The sequence below is a fragment of the Centruroides vittatus genome, unplaced genomic scaffold (assembly GCF_030686945.1).
Source record: "Centruroides vittatus isolate TY-2023 unplaced genomic scaffold, ASM3068694v2 contig_400, whole genome shotgun sequence".
NCBI lineage: Eukaryota > Metazoa > Arthropoda > Arachnida > Scorpiones > Buthidae > Centruroides > Centruroides vittatus.
The window spans coordinates 1,881,909-1,899,229 of NW_027122215.1; the positions used below are offsets into that span (position 1 = coordinate 1,881,909).

At 30.5% G+C, this 17,321-nt stretch overlaps 1 protein-coding gene across 1 annotated transcript in view; it reads right to left on the bottom strand.

Moving 5' to 3' along the window:
• Positions 1-17,321, bottom strand: part of Upf2 (UPF2 regulator of nonsense mediated mRNA decay) — a 114,615-nt gene that overhangs the window by 80,747 nt on the left and 16,547 nt on the right. Inside the window, exons 2-3 of the mRNA XM_067271727.1 lie at positions 4,848-4,960; positions 597-870 (exon numbers count right to left, since the gene is read on the bottom strand). Coding sequence (XP_067127828.1) covers positions 597-870; positions 4,848-4,883 — 310 coding nt within the window. The 5' untranslated portion in view covers positions 4,884-4,960. The remainder of the gene's footprint in view (positions 1-596; positions 871-4,847; positions 4,961-17,321) is intronic.

The following is a 17,321-nucleotide window of genomic DNA, read 5'->3' on the forward strand; positions in this document are numbered from 1 at the left end:
CAATAATTATCCCAGAGTAAACATTGTTTAGATTTTCATGTACACTGCATGTTTTTGATCCCACATACCATTGGACCTTGATGAAAAATCCCCAATAGGACTATATAATCCTGAGATCTCTGACACACACACAAACCAACTTTTGGGCATTTACAGTTCCCTTGCATCTTGTTTAGTCATAATTAACTAATCCTTCCACTTTTCGTCATTCTTGAGTTATGGGACTGGTTCATTTTATTTTGTAACACAGTATTTGTATTTGTACAGTATTTTGTAACACATTTGGTTCATTGTATTTTGTATATTATCATTTTATTTTGCGTATCATGCGAGGATAAAAGCTTAAACCAACTAAGTGCCATCATCATCAACATTTGAAAGACTAGCAACCTGTGCAGTTATAACTTCTAAATGAATTAAGCTGGAAGTGAAAATTGGACAGAAGTTCAGGTAGTTTAATTGGCAATATATTTGCATGTAAGCAAAAGTTGCAGGTTTGAGTTCCACTCTGAATCAATCTTTTATTCCAGAATATTCTAAATTAATTAAATTTTAATCATTAAATTTAACACAAGATGGTAACTTATTTATATTACCTTTTTTTCTTTTCCAACCATCTCCCCATCCCTTTTTTTCTTCCACAATTTCATTGGTTTCCCTAGTTAGTTCTTCTTGAAGGCATTCATTATTTTTTATGTCAATATAAATATTTTGGTTATCAGAAGAAAGTGGCAAAATATCTTGAACTTCTGTATTATCATTTGTTGATGTAAATTGGTTTTGTTCTCTCAATTGTTGTCTTCGCCCTCTCTCTTCACGTTCACGTTTCCAACTTTTCCCTTTAACTTCTGATCTTTTGTCAGATAATTCCTGTAAATTAATTACAACAGTTATTTTAAAATCCACTGTAGATAATTCCTGTAAATTAATTACAACAGTTATTTTAAAATTCACTGTATTATCATCATTCTTATTATGACATAGCTAAAAATTAAAATATAAAAAATTACAATAATACATACTAAGTATCTAATTTTTAAAAAATCTGAATCTTAGTTAATTTAAGCATTATTTGCATTTTTCTTTTTTTCATTTTATATGAAAAAAAGAAAAATGATTTAGATTTTTTTTAACATATTTCTTATTCATATCAGATATCTTCAGCATTTAAATGAAAAAATAATTATTAACAATAAATATGCTTTCATTGGATTTATATTGTGTACAATGAAAATACAGATCAATGATACTATGTGAAACCCTACTGTTACCTATTCAAATATTTTTAAACAATAGTTTTTAATATCATAAACAGAAAAAAGAACATTTACACAACAATTGATAGTTATATACAAATGGTTTATAGTAATTTAATATATTCAAAACAGTCAGTAGCCATGTCATACATTGCTTAATGTCTACAATACATTCTGTGAAATAGTACATTATGCAATTCTGATGTTATGCAAACATACTAGGCAAAACTTTATGAGACACTGTAGTGTACCTGCATTGACTAAATAGCCAAGATACTGTACACATACATAATAAACAATTACTACTGTAATTATTCCTGCATATCAATTTTCTTATTTGTAATATAATATTTATTTTAAATTTGAGAAAATCTGAAAACTTTTTGCAACATTTTCTGAAAACTAAATTTTAGGACCTAGTAATGCTAGTTACATAGTAAACTTTAAACCTGGTAGCACAATCATCTTGTACAAAAGGAACTCTAGATCAGTGTTCTCAAGTTCTTAACAAGCTTTTCCATATACCAACTACATTTTCCACCAGATTAGGCCAATGTCCTACAAGATTTCCACAGTGACCAACATATCCAATATTATATCCTTACGAGATGTATGTGGCAAGACATTTCCCAAATGAACATTATGCAGGATGACTGTAATTAATTTTAGACTATTATCCTCCAATCTTTCTATTAAATACAGATAGTTTCATTCAGCCTTGGGAAAAATACATGTTCTTCTTAAGTAGAATACTTAAGTAAAACAGTCCATACATCATCTTTCAAATAGTCATATCTGCTATTGTTAATGATATTAGCTGGTAAAATAAAATTCTTTCTGAAATTTGCTTTTGTTGCAAAAGATACTTAACAACACTTCCTAAGGAAGGATATCATTATAGTGCAATTATTCAAAAAAGTAAGAGAAAAAAAACTGCATATTTCAAAGATGGAAATATATTGTGTACTGTATACAAAACAAATTTTGCATAGCAAACAAGGCAGACAAAACTGTGATATATACCCAACCAGACTTGCTGAACCACAAGAGATAATAGAAAGTAAAAGCTTTGGTCACTGGTGAAAATCATACCACTCAAAGAACTGTTGTATTTCAAGTAAAGATCTCTCCAGCAACAAGTAACTGCATAACTGTCCAGGAATTAGACTTAGAAAAGAAGTACAGTCCTGTGTTCATTAAATCCTTTTTCAGTACATTGCAGAGCAGGAAATCAATGCCTAAAGACTTTATAAAAATTACCCGAGGATAGGGATAGGAAGAAATCTGATCATATTTTAGATAAAGCATAGATCTATCTGTTTAAGTGTAAGTCTAGGCAATATTTTTATATCATCCAAGAAATGCAAATGATTTTGAAACTGAATTTGTCAACAAGAAAGTTTTCTGCAAGAATGCATGATTATTAGTGATGTAACGAATAGTATATTTGGCCTCAGCCGAATACTCGGCTAGGAGCGTGGCTGAATGGCCGAATATTCGACCAAACTATTCAGCTTGATTAACGCACGTACGAAAATTGGCGCGCAAACCGCATTATGGCAAGGATCGCACACTCTGCTCTCTATTGGACCGCTGTCACTAAGATTTTTTCTTCCAGTAGGTCTAAATTATTTAAATTAATTAATTTAATTATAATTATTAAAGTTAATATGAGATGGAGTCTAACGTCTACCTCTAGTGCCAAATTGATTTATAATTTATGTAATAGCCATAAATAGCCTGCTATGATTCGGCAGTTGTTAATATTTAGATGTAAGTTATAACTTATAAGTTATTTTATTTGCAATCGATCTTTTTAACTCTAAAATTTTGTTTTTACTACGTGTTTGTAGACTGAATAGTGCCCTAAGGATATACTTTAGTGGGGACATATGGTCTAGTTTCTGCCCAGTTGTGGAACAGTTCAAATATATTATTGAAGGTTTTCTATTTGTGAAGTTTTGTGATATTTTAATGCTATTGTTTTTGTCTATATTTTTAAAATTAACATGATTTCAAATGTTATTTTTTGCATATAATGAGAAATGCTCATTCTTTGCTTTATATATAAAATAAATTATATATTAGTTACTCATCTTCTAGAAATAGATAAATAATTCTTTCATTAAGTACGATAAGTTTCAATAAAACATTTCGTAAATCATTTTAAAATATCGTAAAAAATATTAAAATATACGCGAATACGAATATAACATAATTAACTAAACAATAATATTAATGCCCGATACATTCTAACCTACACGCCATCAATGCCATAAGATATCGGGCTAGATAAAGGCTATAATATTATTTAATTACGAAATAATTTAATACTAGAGTTAGATGCTATTTCTTATTAACTTTAATAATTATAGTTTAATTTTCAGCATTAATAAAAGTTACCAAAATGATTAATTTACTGTGTTTTTGTTATTCTTATTCCTGTTTTTAGGTATTCGGCCGAATAGTGACTAAATATTCGGTATTCGGCCGAATAGTGAAAAATAGGCCGAATATTCGTTACATCACTAATGATTATTGTTAGTTTAAATTATACTGGAAAATTACACCACCACTGAGTTGGCACATTATGAAAATTAACTATGCTTTAGCCAATGAGAAGTGCTAGAGCTTTTGTACAAATATGAAAATATCTGCATTATATGGTAATGAAGCAAAAGAAAGGCGAGTCCATGAAGATAAAACAACCACATATAAATCATGTGTGTGACTTTTATGATACAGATGGAAGCAGATTATTAGTGAAAAGGATATAGCATGAATACCAAATATATGTCCAGGAAATCACTGATGATGCACATATAAACTTTTTTATCTTTGGACTGTTGAAATTAGCCCTTAAAATTTATCATCTCTGTACTTTGAATGGTTGTAAAGTTTTTCTTACAAAAGTGGGACAAAGTGGGCTCATACTATTCTCCAATAAGCACTTCTACAGTGAAATTACACTAATATCAAAAACACTCACCAAACCAGAAAATCCAGCAGTATAATGTTGATTTAAGAAAATACAAAATACTCTGGATTTTCTGGTTTGGTGAGTGTTTTTGATATTAATATTTAAACATGCCCAGTTTGCAGTTATTACTATGAGCAAAGTTATGCTGTCAAGCTAAAGTCCAAACACAAAGGGAACATTATTGATAATGTATTTAGCTTATATAACTGAATTCCAAAAACATTTTTATTACAAATTTAAAGTTTCATGTTGAATTTCAAAATTAAATAAAATTTCATAAGTTAATTATAATGCTAAATAGAATATCATCATTTAAAGAAGTATTGATATAACAAAGTAATTATGTTTTTATTTCAACTATTGTTACAAAGTATATATATAAAAAACATCTCAAATTCATCAATGAGTGATTTAAATAAATAGTTTAGATAAAAAAATATATCACTGATTTATAAAATTTGCTTATGACTAAGCTTACATACTTTAATATTAATGAAAGATTAAAATACAACTAAAGTAAAATTTATACATCAAAAAATAGTAACTTAAAAAATTAAATATACCAGTAAATAATTTACAAATAATAATAATAATATAAAAAAGTTACTCACTTTCTCTTCACCAGTAAAAATGTTTCCAGTGTTCATTCTTTATATGTTAAAACCTTCTTCTTGATTGTTTAATTTATTCTTATGTTATAAATGAGTAAGCTGTCATGTCACATCTGTTATAAAACAAATTCTAATTAATAATTATATTTAATTTAAACATATCTTATAATATATTCTTATATAAATAAAAAATTTAACTTTTAAGTTATATCATTTTCAATAATTGTTCAGTTTATTTAGTCAACAGACACAATAGTATGCTGATTTCTTATGGTGAAGTCAATGGTTTGAATACATCAATTGACATCTTTTTTTTATACTTAACATTTGATAAAAATAAGTTGCACCTGATTAATAAGTCTTATCTCACAATGGAATGCTTCTAGGATTAATCTGATCTTAAAATTATGATAAATTTTGTATAGTAATTAGTTTGTATCATTTACTAGTCAAAATTTTCACAAACAACACTCCATAAATACCTTAAAAATTAATGCAATTTTTAGGATATTTGTGGAGGGCATGTTTTACTATTAAGCATTGCATTTCTCAATAGTTGTAAGATTTTCATTTTTATATCAATTATTTTTATAACAGTAAGAACAGTTTACATTCTACTTTGCCTCGAAAATGAATTCAATGAAATCTTATACCTTTTATAACTTTGAATATATTGTAAAGTATTTCTTTTTGAAAAAAGAAATACTTTACAATATATTCAAAGTTATAAACAGTAATACAGTTATAAAGTTATAATAAACAGTTTTCTTCTTCAAAGAAATCATAGCATTATATTTTATTTCCTGTTTTATTCTTTTTTCAAAAAGAAATACTCTACAATCTATGAAACTACTGGTATAAATTAATATAATTAACCTCAATTAGACATAAATATCAATAAACCAGCAAAAATAAAAGAAATAAAACAAAAACGAATGTTTTCTTCCATTTTAAACGGTCATCCTCAGGTTTGAAAATGCAGATATAAATGGATGCGTTTTTCAAAAAATAGAACAGAATTGTTGTATATGTCATGAAATACATGCATGTCTAATGTAGCATTTAACATGATTCAAACTGTATAATACATTAAGTAACCACCTAAAAAGAAAAAATGCTCTTTGTTTTTAAATGGTTACTTAACTTATATATTGAAAAAACAAATTGTCTTCTTAAAATCAATCACTTGTATTCACTAGAAAGAAAAACAGTTTTCAACCACAGAAATAACTTTTTATTTGAGGCTATGTCTCTGTGAAAATATGCAACAGTTAAAACATATCTGGCGACAATGTCAGAAATTAAAAACAAATAATTTGATAGTTGGCCAACATAGCCACAAATAAAAGGTCATCTCTGTGGTTGAAAACTGTTTTTGTTTATGGTGAATGTGAGTGACAGATTTTAACAATTTATATTTCATCAATATATACAGTATTTTTGATATGTAAATTAGTGATGTAACAAATACTATATTCGGCTCAGGCCGAATACCGAATATTCAGCCAGGAGCGTGGCCAAATGGCCGAATATTCGGCCAAACTATTCGGCTTGATTAATGCACATACGAAAATTGGTGCACAAACCATTTTATGGCAAGGATCGCGCACCCTACTCTCTATTGGCCCGCTGTCATTACAATTTTTTCTTCCAGTAGGTAAGTTAAGTAGGTATAATTATTAAAGTTAATATGAAATGGAGTCTAACGTCTACCTCTAGTGCCAAATTGGTTTATAATTTATGTAATAGCCGTAAATAGCCCGATATGATTCGGCAGTTGTTGGTATTTAGATGTAAGTTATAACTTATAAGTTATTTTATTTGCTATCGATCTTTTTAATTCCTTAATTAAACACTAAAATTTTGTTTTTACTACGTATTTGTAGACTGAATAGTACCCTAAGAATATATACCAGGGGTGGCCAGACTCTTTAGAACTTGAGCCATATATTGAAAACAGAATTCGTTGAAGAGCCGCATAGACATATACATATTTTTCCACAGCAATTCATTTAAATATTTATAATAAAAAAAACAACACTTTAGCTATTATTTCATTTTATATTATGTTTTATAATACAATATAATTTTTTTTAATAATAAATAAATTATAATTGCCGTATTAAGTAGCATAATCTAAATTTAAAAACCAAAAAATGCTAAAACGTTTCCTAGTTTCAATTGTCAATAAGGAAATATAAATTTCAAAACTATTAACGTTATAGAAATTGTTATTCATTATATATTCATTTTTAATGTTGATTTGGATGAATAAGCATTATAATTATTTTTTTCTATTAATGTTTTTACGTATTATGATATTTAATAAATATTACATTTATTTTTCAATAAATAATGTATAACGTTGCCATATTTTGACTTTTTTATTTCAAACAATATATTATTATTTTATATTATCCAGGAATCATACATAAAAAATAATGAAAGCAAAATTAAAATAAAAACTAATTTGGTATAAATTTAAGTATCTTGCAGTGAGCCACAAGTATACTAGAAAAGAGCCGCAATGTGGCTCAAGAGCCACAGTTTGGCCACCGTGGATATATACTTTAGTGGGGACATATGGTCTAGTTTCTCCTCAGTTGTGGAACAGTTCAAATTTATTATTGGGGGGTTTCAGTGAAGATCCTTACATAATCCGTCACGATCTTTACAATGAATCGTCTCGAGTTGGGTTTTGTGACTCGAGAATGTCCGTAAGATGGTTCGAGGAAAGCTACACCTCCACACTCAACAAGTAAATATATACAGTTTATTTACACAACAAATATTTACAAGATGTACAATGTTCGACAACATTACATACGCTATGCAACAAAGATGTGGTATCTCACGTCGGCTTGTCTATTGGGGACTGTTAATCTTCGGGGGATTCAGGTCGCCTATTCGGAGTTGGCTCAACTATATGGCCTGTCTAGTCTCTGCACTTACCCGTCCCTGAGATCGTTGTCAGAGGAGAACACTCTCTCTACGCTCAGCGGGCTGTCCAAGTGCCTGAGACCACCGTATTATCAGTCTTTTGCCCTTCTCCTCGTTTCTCCGCCACCCTTCCAATTTAAGGGATTCTACGGTGACAACTTGCGGCCAATCAGGTTCTTCTTTTCCTCTGGGAGCTTCCAAAGACGTCCGCCCTACGCCCCGACGACGTAGCTTACAAACGCGTCCGTCCCTTGTTTACGTTCTACAAGTCGACCAACACGTGGCCAACACATTGACATGTACCATAAACGGAAACGCTACTCCCTTTGTTGTTCCCGGCCGTTTATAGCTCCAAACCCCAGGTGGGACTAATTATCTCTGTCGCGTGGCTTTTCGACTTAGGACGCTAAAAGCGACCTTTATGGTTTCTATTTGTGAAGTTTTGTGATATTTTGTTGCTATTGTTTTTGTCAATATTTTTAAAATTAACATGATTTTAAATGTTATCTTTTGTCATATAATGAGAAATGCTCATTCTTTGCTTTATATATAAAATAAATTATATAAAATGATATATTATATATCATCTTCTTGAAATAGATAAATAATTCTTTCATTAAATATGATAAGTTTTATTGAAACGTTTTGTAAATCATTTTAAAACATCGTAAAGAATATTAAAATATACGCAAATACGAATATAACGTAATTAACTAAACAATAACATTAATGCCCGATACATTCTAACCTACACGCCATCAATGCCATAAGATATCGAGCTAGATAAAAGCTATATTATTATTTAATTACAAAATAATTTAATACTAGAGTTAGATGCTATTTCTTATTAACTTTAATAATTATAGTTTAATGTTCAGTATTAATAAAAGTTACCAAAATGATTAATTTACCGTGTTTTTGTTATTTCTTACTCCTGTTTTTAGGTATTCGGTATTCGGCCGAATAGTGAAAAATAGGCCAAATAGGCCGAATACCGGGTAGTAACCGAATATTCGTTACATCACTAATGTAAATACTGTCAGTCAATTTTAATCAAAAAGTTTTATAGTATAGTAGCTGTTTTTTCCCCTCTTTTTTAAAATTTCTGTTTACTTTCCTGACTTATACTTTCTAGGGTTTCTCATTTCCCAGTCTTTTGCTTGTCCTAGGATTTCGAGAAAAAAGTGAACTGTTTCCCGGGATTCTGGAATAGAATTAATTATTTTTAAGATATACAAAATATCTTGAAATCAAATGATATAATTATTCTTCATTTTTTAAAGTAATTTAATATGTTCTGCAACCTCCAAAATCATATTAATGCTGTGTAAGATATATATTAAAACTTATCTTTGAATTACATAGAAATTTTCACAAATAGAATAATTTATTAAAGTTTGCTGGAAACTGCATACAACAACAACAACAACAACAACAACAACAACAAAAAAAAAAAAAACTTTGAATTGAGTTGAAAATTAAAAAAAAAAAAAACTTAGATCAAACTTCTAACTTAAAAGGTAATTTTCGTTTTTCAAATAAAACATAATACAAAATATTATTGTAAATTTTTATAATAAGATTTTAAAAGCAAAATGGTCAATACTCTGATCACTCAATCTGATTCTTATTTTAGTAATGAAAAGTGCTGCTACCGAGAATGCCCTTTCCAATTCAATTGATGTAAGTGAAATCATGTTTAATGCATTCAAGAGAAGACTGATGTTATGTGTTTTTTCACCTGTAGAGTGGAAGATTTCTAGTTTGTTTTCGAGATTGTAGTACTTCTTTTGCTCTCTAGTATTCTTGATTTGTCTACCTTGACTGCTTTAATAGAAACATCAAGCTTATAGTCCAATAATTTGGCAGTTCATTTGTCTGTAATAATCAGGTTTATGAAGAAAAACTTCACACTTGCAGACTTCATACTTGTTTGTATCCTTGCCTAATTTGCACAACCTGGCACTACTCAGTTATTGAAGCTACTGGGCATGGTTAAAAATTAAGATAGCATAAGCACAATTATTTCATATATTACAGGTTCTAACAAGTAAAAAATTTTCACAGTCCTGCCACAAATAAGCTACATATTGATTATTGACCATTTGTGACATGCCATAACGAGCCAAAATTTAAAAAGCTAATAAGTAGGTTTACAATTAATAAATACAAATGTATTCCAACAGTTTATGAGTTAATTATACTTTCTATTTGCAAAATTTCCTCAACCTTAACACAAAATAAGAAAAAAGTGAATTTTTAAGAAATTTGCAGGATTTCCTGGGATATTTCCCAGGTTAAAAAAATAACCAGGATCCCATTTGAGAAACTCTAATACTTTCCTAACAGAGGGAAAGTATGGCAATCAGTCAAAAAATGACCCCCAAGATTTTTACACTTTTGGACTTAGGACACATTGAAACATCAACAAATGCAAAAAAATTCAGGGTAAGTTCTGTATGTATAGATGTTAGTGTGTATGTGTGTGGGGGGCATGACTTTGTTCACCCTGTTTGAAGCTTAATAACTCCTGTGCTTTTTGTCGAAAATTTCTGAAATTTGGCAGAGGTTTGTTTATTAATGACATTGATAATGGAGGTTGTGTGTGTCCAGTAGGGTCAAACTTAATGATGATTTTACTCGTTATTAGCATTTACAGAGTCTGTACAGGTAATTCCATCTGACATTCCCTGACCAATTATGACATTATTCCCTGGCTTATTAACATCTCTACATTTTCCCTTTCCATTATGTAATATTTGGCCAATTCCATTTAAGCCCATTTGTACATAATTATATAAATTTTTTTTAATTAAAAAACATCAATTAAATATTTTTACTGGATAGTCAAAGGTTTTAGTGAGTCATTTGTATATTTTCCAGTATCCTTACAAGATGATGATTAACCTTTTCTCAAGGTATTAAAAAACACTTTATTCACTTACAAAAAATGAAAAACTTTGCGTAAAATTGTTACATAATTAGCTATGTCATTTCTATGTCATATAAAATAATTCATGATTTAATTTAAATTAATTTGTAAATTTTATTTAAATAAGAAAAAGACTCGCATCGTAAAATTAAATTTTCTTAAAGTGAGAAGGCGGTAAATTCAAAATACTTTAAACAGAAAAAAATCACTCTGCAAGGGGGAGAAATCGCTTATCGTGCGCTATTTTTGGTCCAGCACAGACCCATTTAAGGGGTTACATTTCTTCCCATCCCTCCCCAAACCTTATAGTGGGAGTGGTGGAGTTTTGGCAGAAAAGCAGGTCATTGTCAATGGTGTTTTTGAAAACCCGACTTTAACTCTGGCAATATTTTGATACACTTCCGAAATTCCACAGGCCATCTGGAGACAAAAATTTGCAGTTTGAGAGAAGACATATCACAGATCATCAATCAGTCAACATTGGCAGGATTATTATCTTCACATTCTATATGTGGCCAGCAGCGAAGAATATAACAAATAAAAATACATGAATTGCGTGAGGCCATCACACGGTCCAAAATGTCCTGTACACAATATTGTTAAGCCGACTGACACTTCTTTGCCTCTCCCCATGGCATCAACTGACTGCAAAGGGTTAATAAATAAAATGTTATTAAATAGCAACATCCTCAAAATATCAATATTACAACAGGGACCAAGGTGGAAACAGAATTCACCACAAAAATGATCACAATTATTCTTGGAGTAAAATTTGCGTACAAAGTGATGTTAAGTAAATATAACAAAATACATTAGCAAAATTAAAATAATATTCTGCCTGAAATTACAGTGAAATTCCATTAACACAGTATCAGATATGCCAGCAAACCCAATAAGCTGACATGTCCAGCTCGTCTTTTAGGGGAAGGAGTTTTGATGCACTGGGTATTCATCTGTATTTATACATTATTCGTCTGTATTTATACTAGGTAGCCAGTTAATCAAAACTAAAAATAATTAAATTTAAAAATATTTAATTAAAATTTAAAAAATTTAAAACTCTGGCCTTTATACTGAAATGAAAACTAAAACCAAAATTAATTACTTAAAATTAAACTCAAATCTATTGAAACACACTATTTCGGAAAGTGTGGATAAAGTATTTGTCCATCTTGATTAATTTAGTTATATTTCATCCAGGCAGAGTCAAGTCTTTATTTATAGCACTTCTTTGTAGAATGTTAGTTTCAGTTTTGGCAGTGACAGAACATTTTGCTTTTAATTAATATGTAAAATATAGAGTAAATATACTGTAGATAAATATGTACAAAGCACCAAGTAAGATTCTACTTTGTGTGTTCTTGTTTCAAACCAACCAAGGGCAGGAATAATCTGAAAAATTGAAATGGCAGGTTAAACAATCATAAAAAACAAATTTGTAGTTTTACATGTGAAGATATGTAATATTGTGTTTGGGGAACCAAAAAACTGGAAAAAATTCCATCATCCGATATTCGATAACCTGGCATCACATCAATCCTGATGGAATTAACAGAATGTCACTGTTCATAAAATTTGATAGTCAACAATAATGAAATAAATATTTGAAGTATTTTCAAAGTTTAACCAAAACTTTTTTTTATAATAATTAATTTTATTAAAAAATTTTGAAAATTATTAATCCATTACAAATCAAAAAAATCATCTAATTGTGGAATCATTAGGAATATTACTGAAATTTCAGATTACATAAATCATGCATCAAGCTTCAAGATAATTAATTTTACATATAATTTTAATGTAATATTAAACATATTTAATAATATAACCTTATATATGTTAATTAAATAGTACAGTAGAGCGTCGATAAGTGGAACCAATTGGGGACTGGGATCCTTCCAGTTAATGATTTGTTCCAGTTTCCGACTTTGTACGAAAAAATACATTAACCTGTCCGATGTTCAAATTTTTCTCCGTTGCGTATCGCTTCCTGTTGAATTTTTCTCCGTTGCGTGTCGCTTTGCGTTGAATTTTCGTCGATTTTTCGTCGATTTTAAGCCTAACGAAAATTTTTATAATCATCATCGAGGCTATCGTATCGTTAAAAATTATTTCTGCATTTTGTACAAACAAAATAAATATATTAAAGAATATAAAAAACATGAAAATTATACTTTAGAAGTAAATTTAGTATCAAAAACATTCGATTCAGCACGACACAGTCCGACTGAAAATCGTTCCACTTTCCGGCCATTCCACTTACCGACGTTCCACTTATCGACGCTCTACTGTATATATATTTATTTATTTCATATACCATTAGTATAATTCTTCCTTTCAGTAATAATATAAGTAAGGTCCAGATTTTTGAGTGCAGTTTTAGAATGGATTGGGTGCTCGTTTGGGTGCTTTTTTTCTCCGTTTTGGGTGCTTTTAAATGCTGTATTATTAAGATAAAAACCAACAAGATGTACTATATTTACAAACTACATAATTGTTTATTACAATTTAGACATAAAGATGAACATTGTAATTTACAACAGTAACCATTTCAATGTTCTTAAAAGTAAAGTTTTCTTGTTTGGAGGATAGAACGTCTTTATATAAGGAAAAAGATTTTTTACGTCGACCAAGACTACGAGGACATGTTTCAGTTTTACTCAGAATTCTAGTTCAGTGCAATCCAGAATATTTTTCAAATTGGGATTTTCTGATAAACTAGATTCGAGTTTGTCCAGGGCAAAACCGTCCAGTACATCAAGTGCCTGACTTACATTCTGCTGATCCTGCATTTCAGTTCCACATCTTTCCAGCTCGTTGATTTTATCCACCAATAACTGTGGTCACTACTGGATCAGCAACCAGTTTCTCAAAACTGTCGACGGCTGGAGAATCACCAGGAGGAAGTTTGTTGATAAATGCATTAATTTTCTCAAAGTTATCGCAGTAGAGTACCACACTGTTTATCCAAGACCCCCAATGGATGACCAGATATTAGAGTTCATTGAGTTCGTATTTTCAAGTTGGTACATTTTAAACAACACTGGTTGTACATAGCACCTGGTCGGTGATGCAACAAGAATGTTCAGCACATACCATTTTGTGGAATCCATTGTTTCTTCCAGTATAAACATTACAGGATTGTCTCCAACAATATCCAGGTGCCCCTATAACTATATGCTCGAAATTCCTCCTTTTTTGTTTGCCTTCTCTATGCTTTTCCAAACTTATGTGTTGCCTGATTTTCATTTCTTGGTGTTTCACATCAACTGGAATCACATAATCGCAAATGGAACAGCAAAGAACTTTTCCATATGCCTTCATCTTTAAACTTATTTGCTAAAATGTTCAGTTTAGATGCAGACAATTATGCCATTTTCTAATGTTGTCACCACTGAACAAAGGAAATTGGAACTGTTGTGCTCACAAGTCAGGGTAAGGTGACCTCAATACAGAATTTTCTAGATTGTTCTTTTCTTAGAAAAAGAAAACACATGTTGCAGATTTTCAGTGAATCTGTTTACATTCTTAAAACAACCCTAAGTCTTAGTTGTTTAGTCCAGAAAATTCCGCTTTACCCCCTTTTCTCTCAACAGAAAAAGAGAGTAAGCTAATTATCGTATTTTTTTCCTCAGCATACATGGTCTGGTTTAACGAATTTGTTTTTTCCCCTCAAGTGAATGAACAAAAACCACGAAAAAAAAAGATAATTGTCAACATATTCTTTGAAAATGTAAAAAAGGGGAAAGCTGGGTGCAAAATATATAGTTTGGATGCTACTCACTGTTTTGAGGGCAGGCTTGCAATTTGGGTGCTAAACAATTTGGCAATGAGTGGGCCTACTGCACTAAAAACAACTTACTGTATTAGCCCGAATATAACGTGATATTTTTCGACCATTTATTTTCCGTTAAAAAATCGACTCGTGCTAAATTCAAGGTTTAAGTAATGGAATGTAATATAAACAAAGACATTTTCCTACAGAGGTTGAAACGTGAGTGAACGTCCGACCAATTCCTAGCTCGACCAACCACTTCAAAACAACCATGTGATCTAGTTAGTAGGCCTGCGCTTTTGTTTGCATAGCGCTACTATAGTAAGGCTATGTCTCCGCTTGTTAATGTCTCACACAACTGTTTTGTTTCATTTGTTTTTTGCTCTAGTGACTAGCGACGGTTACTTTACTTTTTTCTTTATTGCCCATAAAAAACGAGTGAGAGTAATAAAGGCAGTGTTGAGAAAAAAGGCTCATCAAAGAGTCAAATAAATAAAGGTACCAGGAGAACCTACGATATGAATTTTAAAATTATGATTGCAAACGAAGCAGAAAGAACAAACAACTTGAGAGCTTCGAGGAAATACGAAGTTCCAGAAGTAAACATCCGCCTATGGAGAAAAGATTTAAGGAAATATAACAATGCAAATTCTTCAAGAAATTAGTGGACCTAAAAAAGGAAGGATTAATGAAGTTGAGCAGAGAGTGATAAAATTCGTAATAGAAAAGCAAAATGAAGGGTGCCCAATATCCCGTGAAGTCATAAGATTTAAAGCGTCAGAAGAGACTGCTAATTTAAACATTCCTAGAAAGGACTTTAAGGCAAGTATGGTTTGGTGTAGAAGAATGATGAAAAGGAACGGTTTATCACTATGACGGCAGACAACCCTCACGCAAAAACTTCCTGACGACTTTAATGAAAAATTGTTGGCTTATCAGTGCCATGTTATATCATTACACAAAAAGCACAACTACAGTCTTGGAAATATGGGAAATGCAGACCAAACACCAGTCTATTTTGACATGCCTTCTGACCTTACGGTAAATAAGAAAGGTGAAAAAACGGTCTTATTGAAGTCAGCTGGTTATGAAAAGTCCAGAATTACTGTTATGCTTGCTGTTACTGCTGACGGACAAAAGCTTCGACCTTACGTTATATTGAAACGTAAAACAATGCCCAAAGAAAAGCTGTGTCCAGGAATTGTTTTTCGGGTCCAAGAAAAAGGTTGGATGACAGAGGAGTTGGTATTAGACTGGTTGAATGTGATATGGGGAAACGGCCAGGTTCTCTGAGAAACTCCCGCTCCACGCTAGTCCTTGATGCATTTTGAGGCCACCTTACGACAAGTGTTAAGGAAAAAATTGAGGCATTGAATTCCGATCTTGTAATAATACTGGGTGATATGACTTCTCAGTTGCAAGTCTTGGATGTGGTGGTTAATAAACCATTTAAAGAGAATTTTCGAAAAGAATACAACAATTGGCTATTATCGGGCAATCATCCATTGACACCTTCAGGAAAAATAAAAAAACCCTCAGTCTCTCTTTTAGGAGAATGGATTGCGACTGCCTGGCAGAAGATCGAACCTGAATCGATAGTTAAAGGTTTCAAGAAATGCTGCATTTCCAAAGATTTAAATGGGACGGAAGATGACATTCTATGGGAGACTGAAAGCGTGAATATAAATACTGATGATACTGATGTGACATCAATGAGTTCTCATTCTGAAAACAGTTCAGATTCTGAATAAACATTTCCGTTTTTGTTGTTACTTACGTAATATTAATTTTGTTTTACATTACTTAATTTTATTGACATGAATGTAACCTATGTTATTAGCTATAATTACCTAAATAAATGCTTATCTGATTGAATTTTACTTTCTTTGAATTCTTTTATGAGTATTATTTTTTTTCTAAATATCTTTATGAAAATTTCGGAGTCATGTTAAATTCGGGGTCACGTTATATTCAGGCTAATACGGTAGATTGTCTTTTTATACTCTGCCCCTTTCAAAAATCGAGTGGGTGCAGCACCCAAAAATCCAGATCTTAAATATAAGATATAGATTCATGTAAAATAACCAATTTGTATATTAGACAGAAATCTTTAATATAAAACACATCCATATTCTCAACACAGTATAAAAATATATCTTAATAATTAACTGACTTGATTTGCAATATTTGCAGAATTTTTTTAGTACAAAGTCAATATTTTATTTTATTGGTAAGTTTTGTTTGCTTTAAATGTTCTAAAAAAAAAGTAAAATAATTAGCATTTGACTTCTATTTATCACTAAGGTTGAGTAAGATCATTGTAAATGTTGGTATTGATTACACTGTTTACAATTTTTTGAAATTTAAGAAGCACAGCTGGCTATTTCTTTTTTAGTGGCTTTGTCACCTTACTAATACTAATAATAATAACCACAAATATATCTACAATTATCTCTACAGGCTGTATTAGTAGAGATAATTTTAAAAAATCCACATTTACATTTATCCCAACTGATGTGAGTTAAATGTAAATACTGAAAGGTGGTAGTAAATCCTCCCCTCAGCTTTTGTGCTTAGAACTCTAAATGTCTGTAACTCTAAAACTAAATGAACGTGAATCTTTGAGATGTGAAATAAACAAACTTGAGCAATTTTATTTCACCAAGCAGAAAAACAGACAGGAAACCTACATTAATATACATAAGAATAAGCTCAAATGAAATGATTTGATAAAAAACCTTTATATCTATTCTATAAAAATTAAACTAATAAGAAACAGTCACAAGTTTATATTCAGTTCTCTTTATATTCTTACATGGTAGTAATT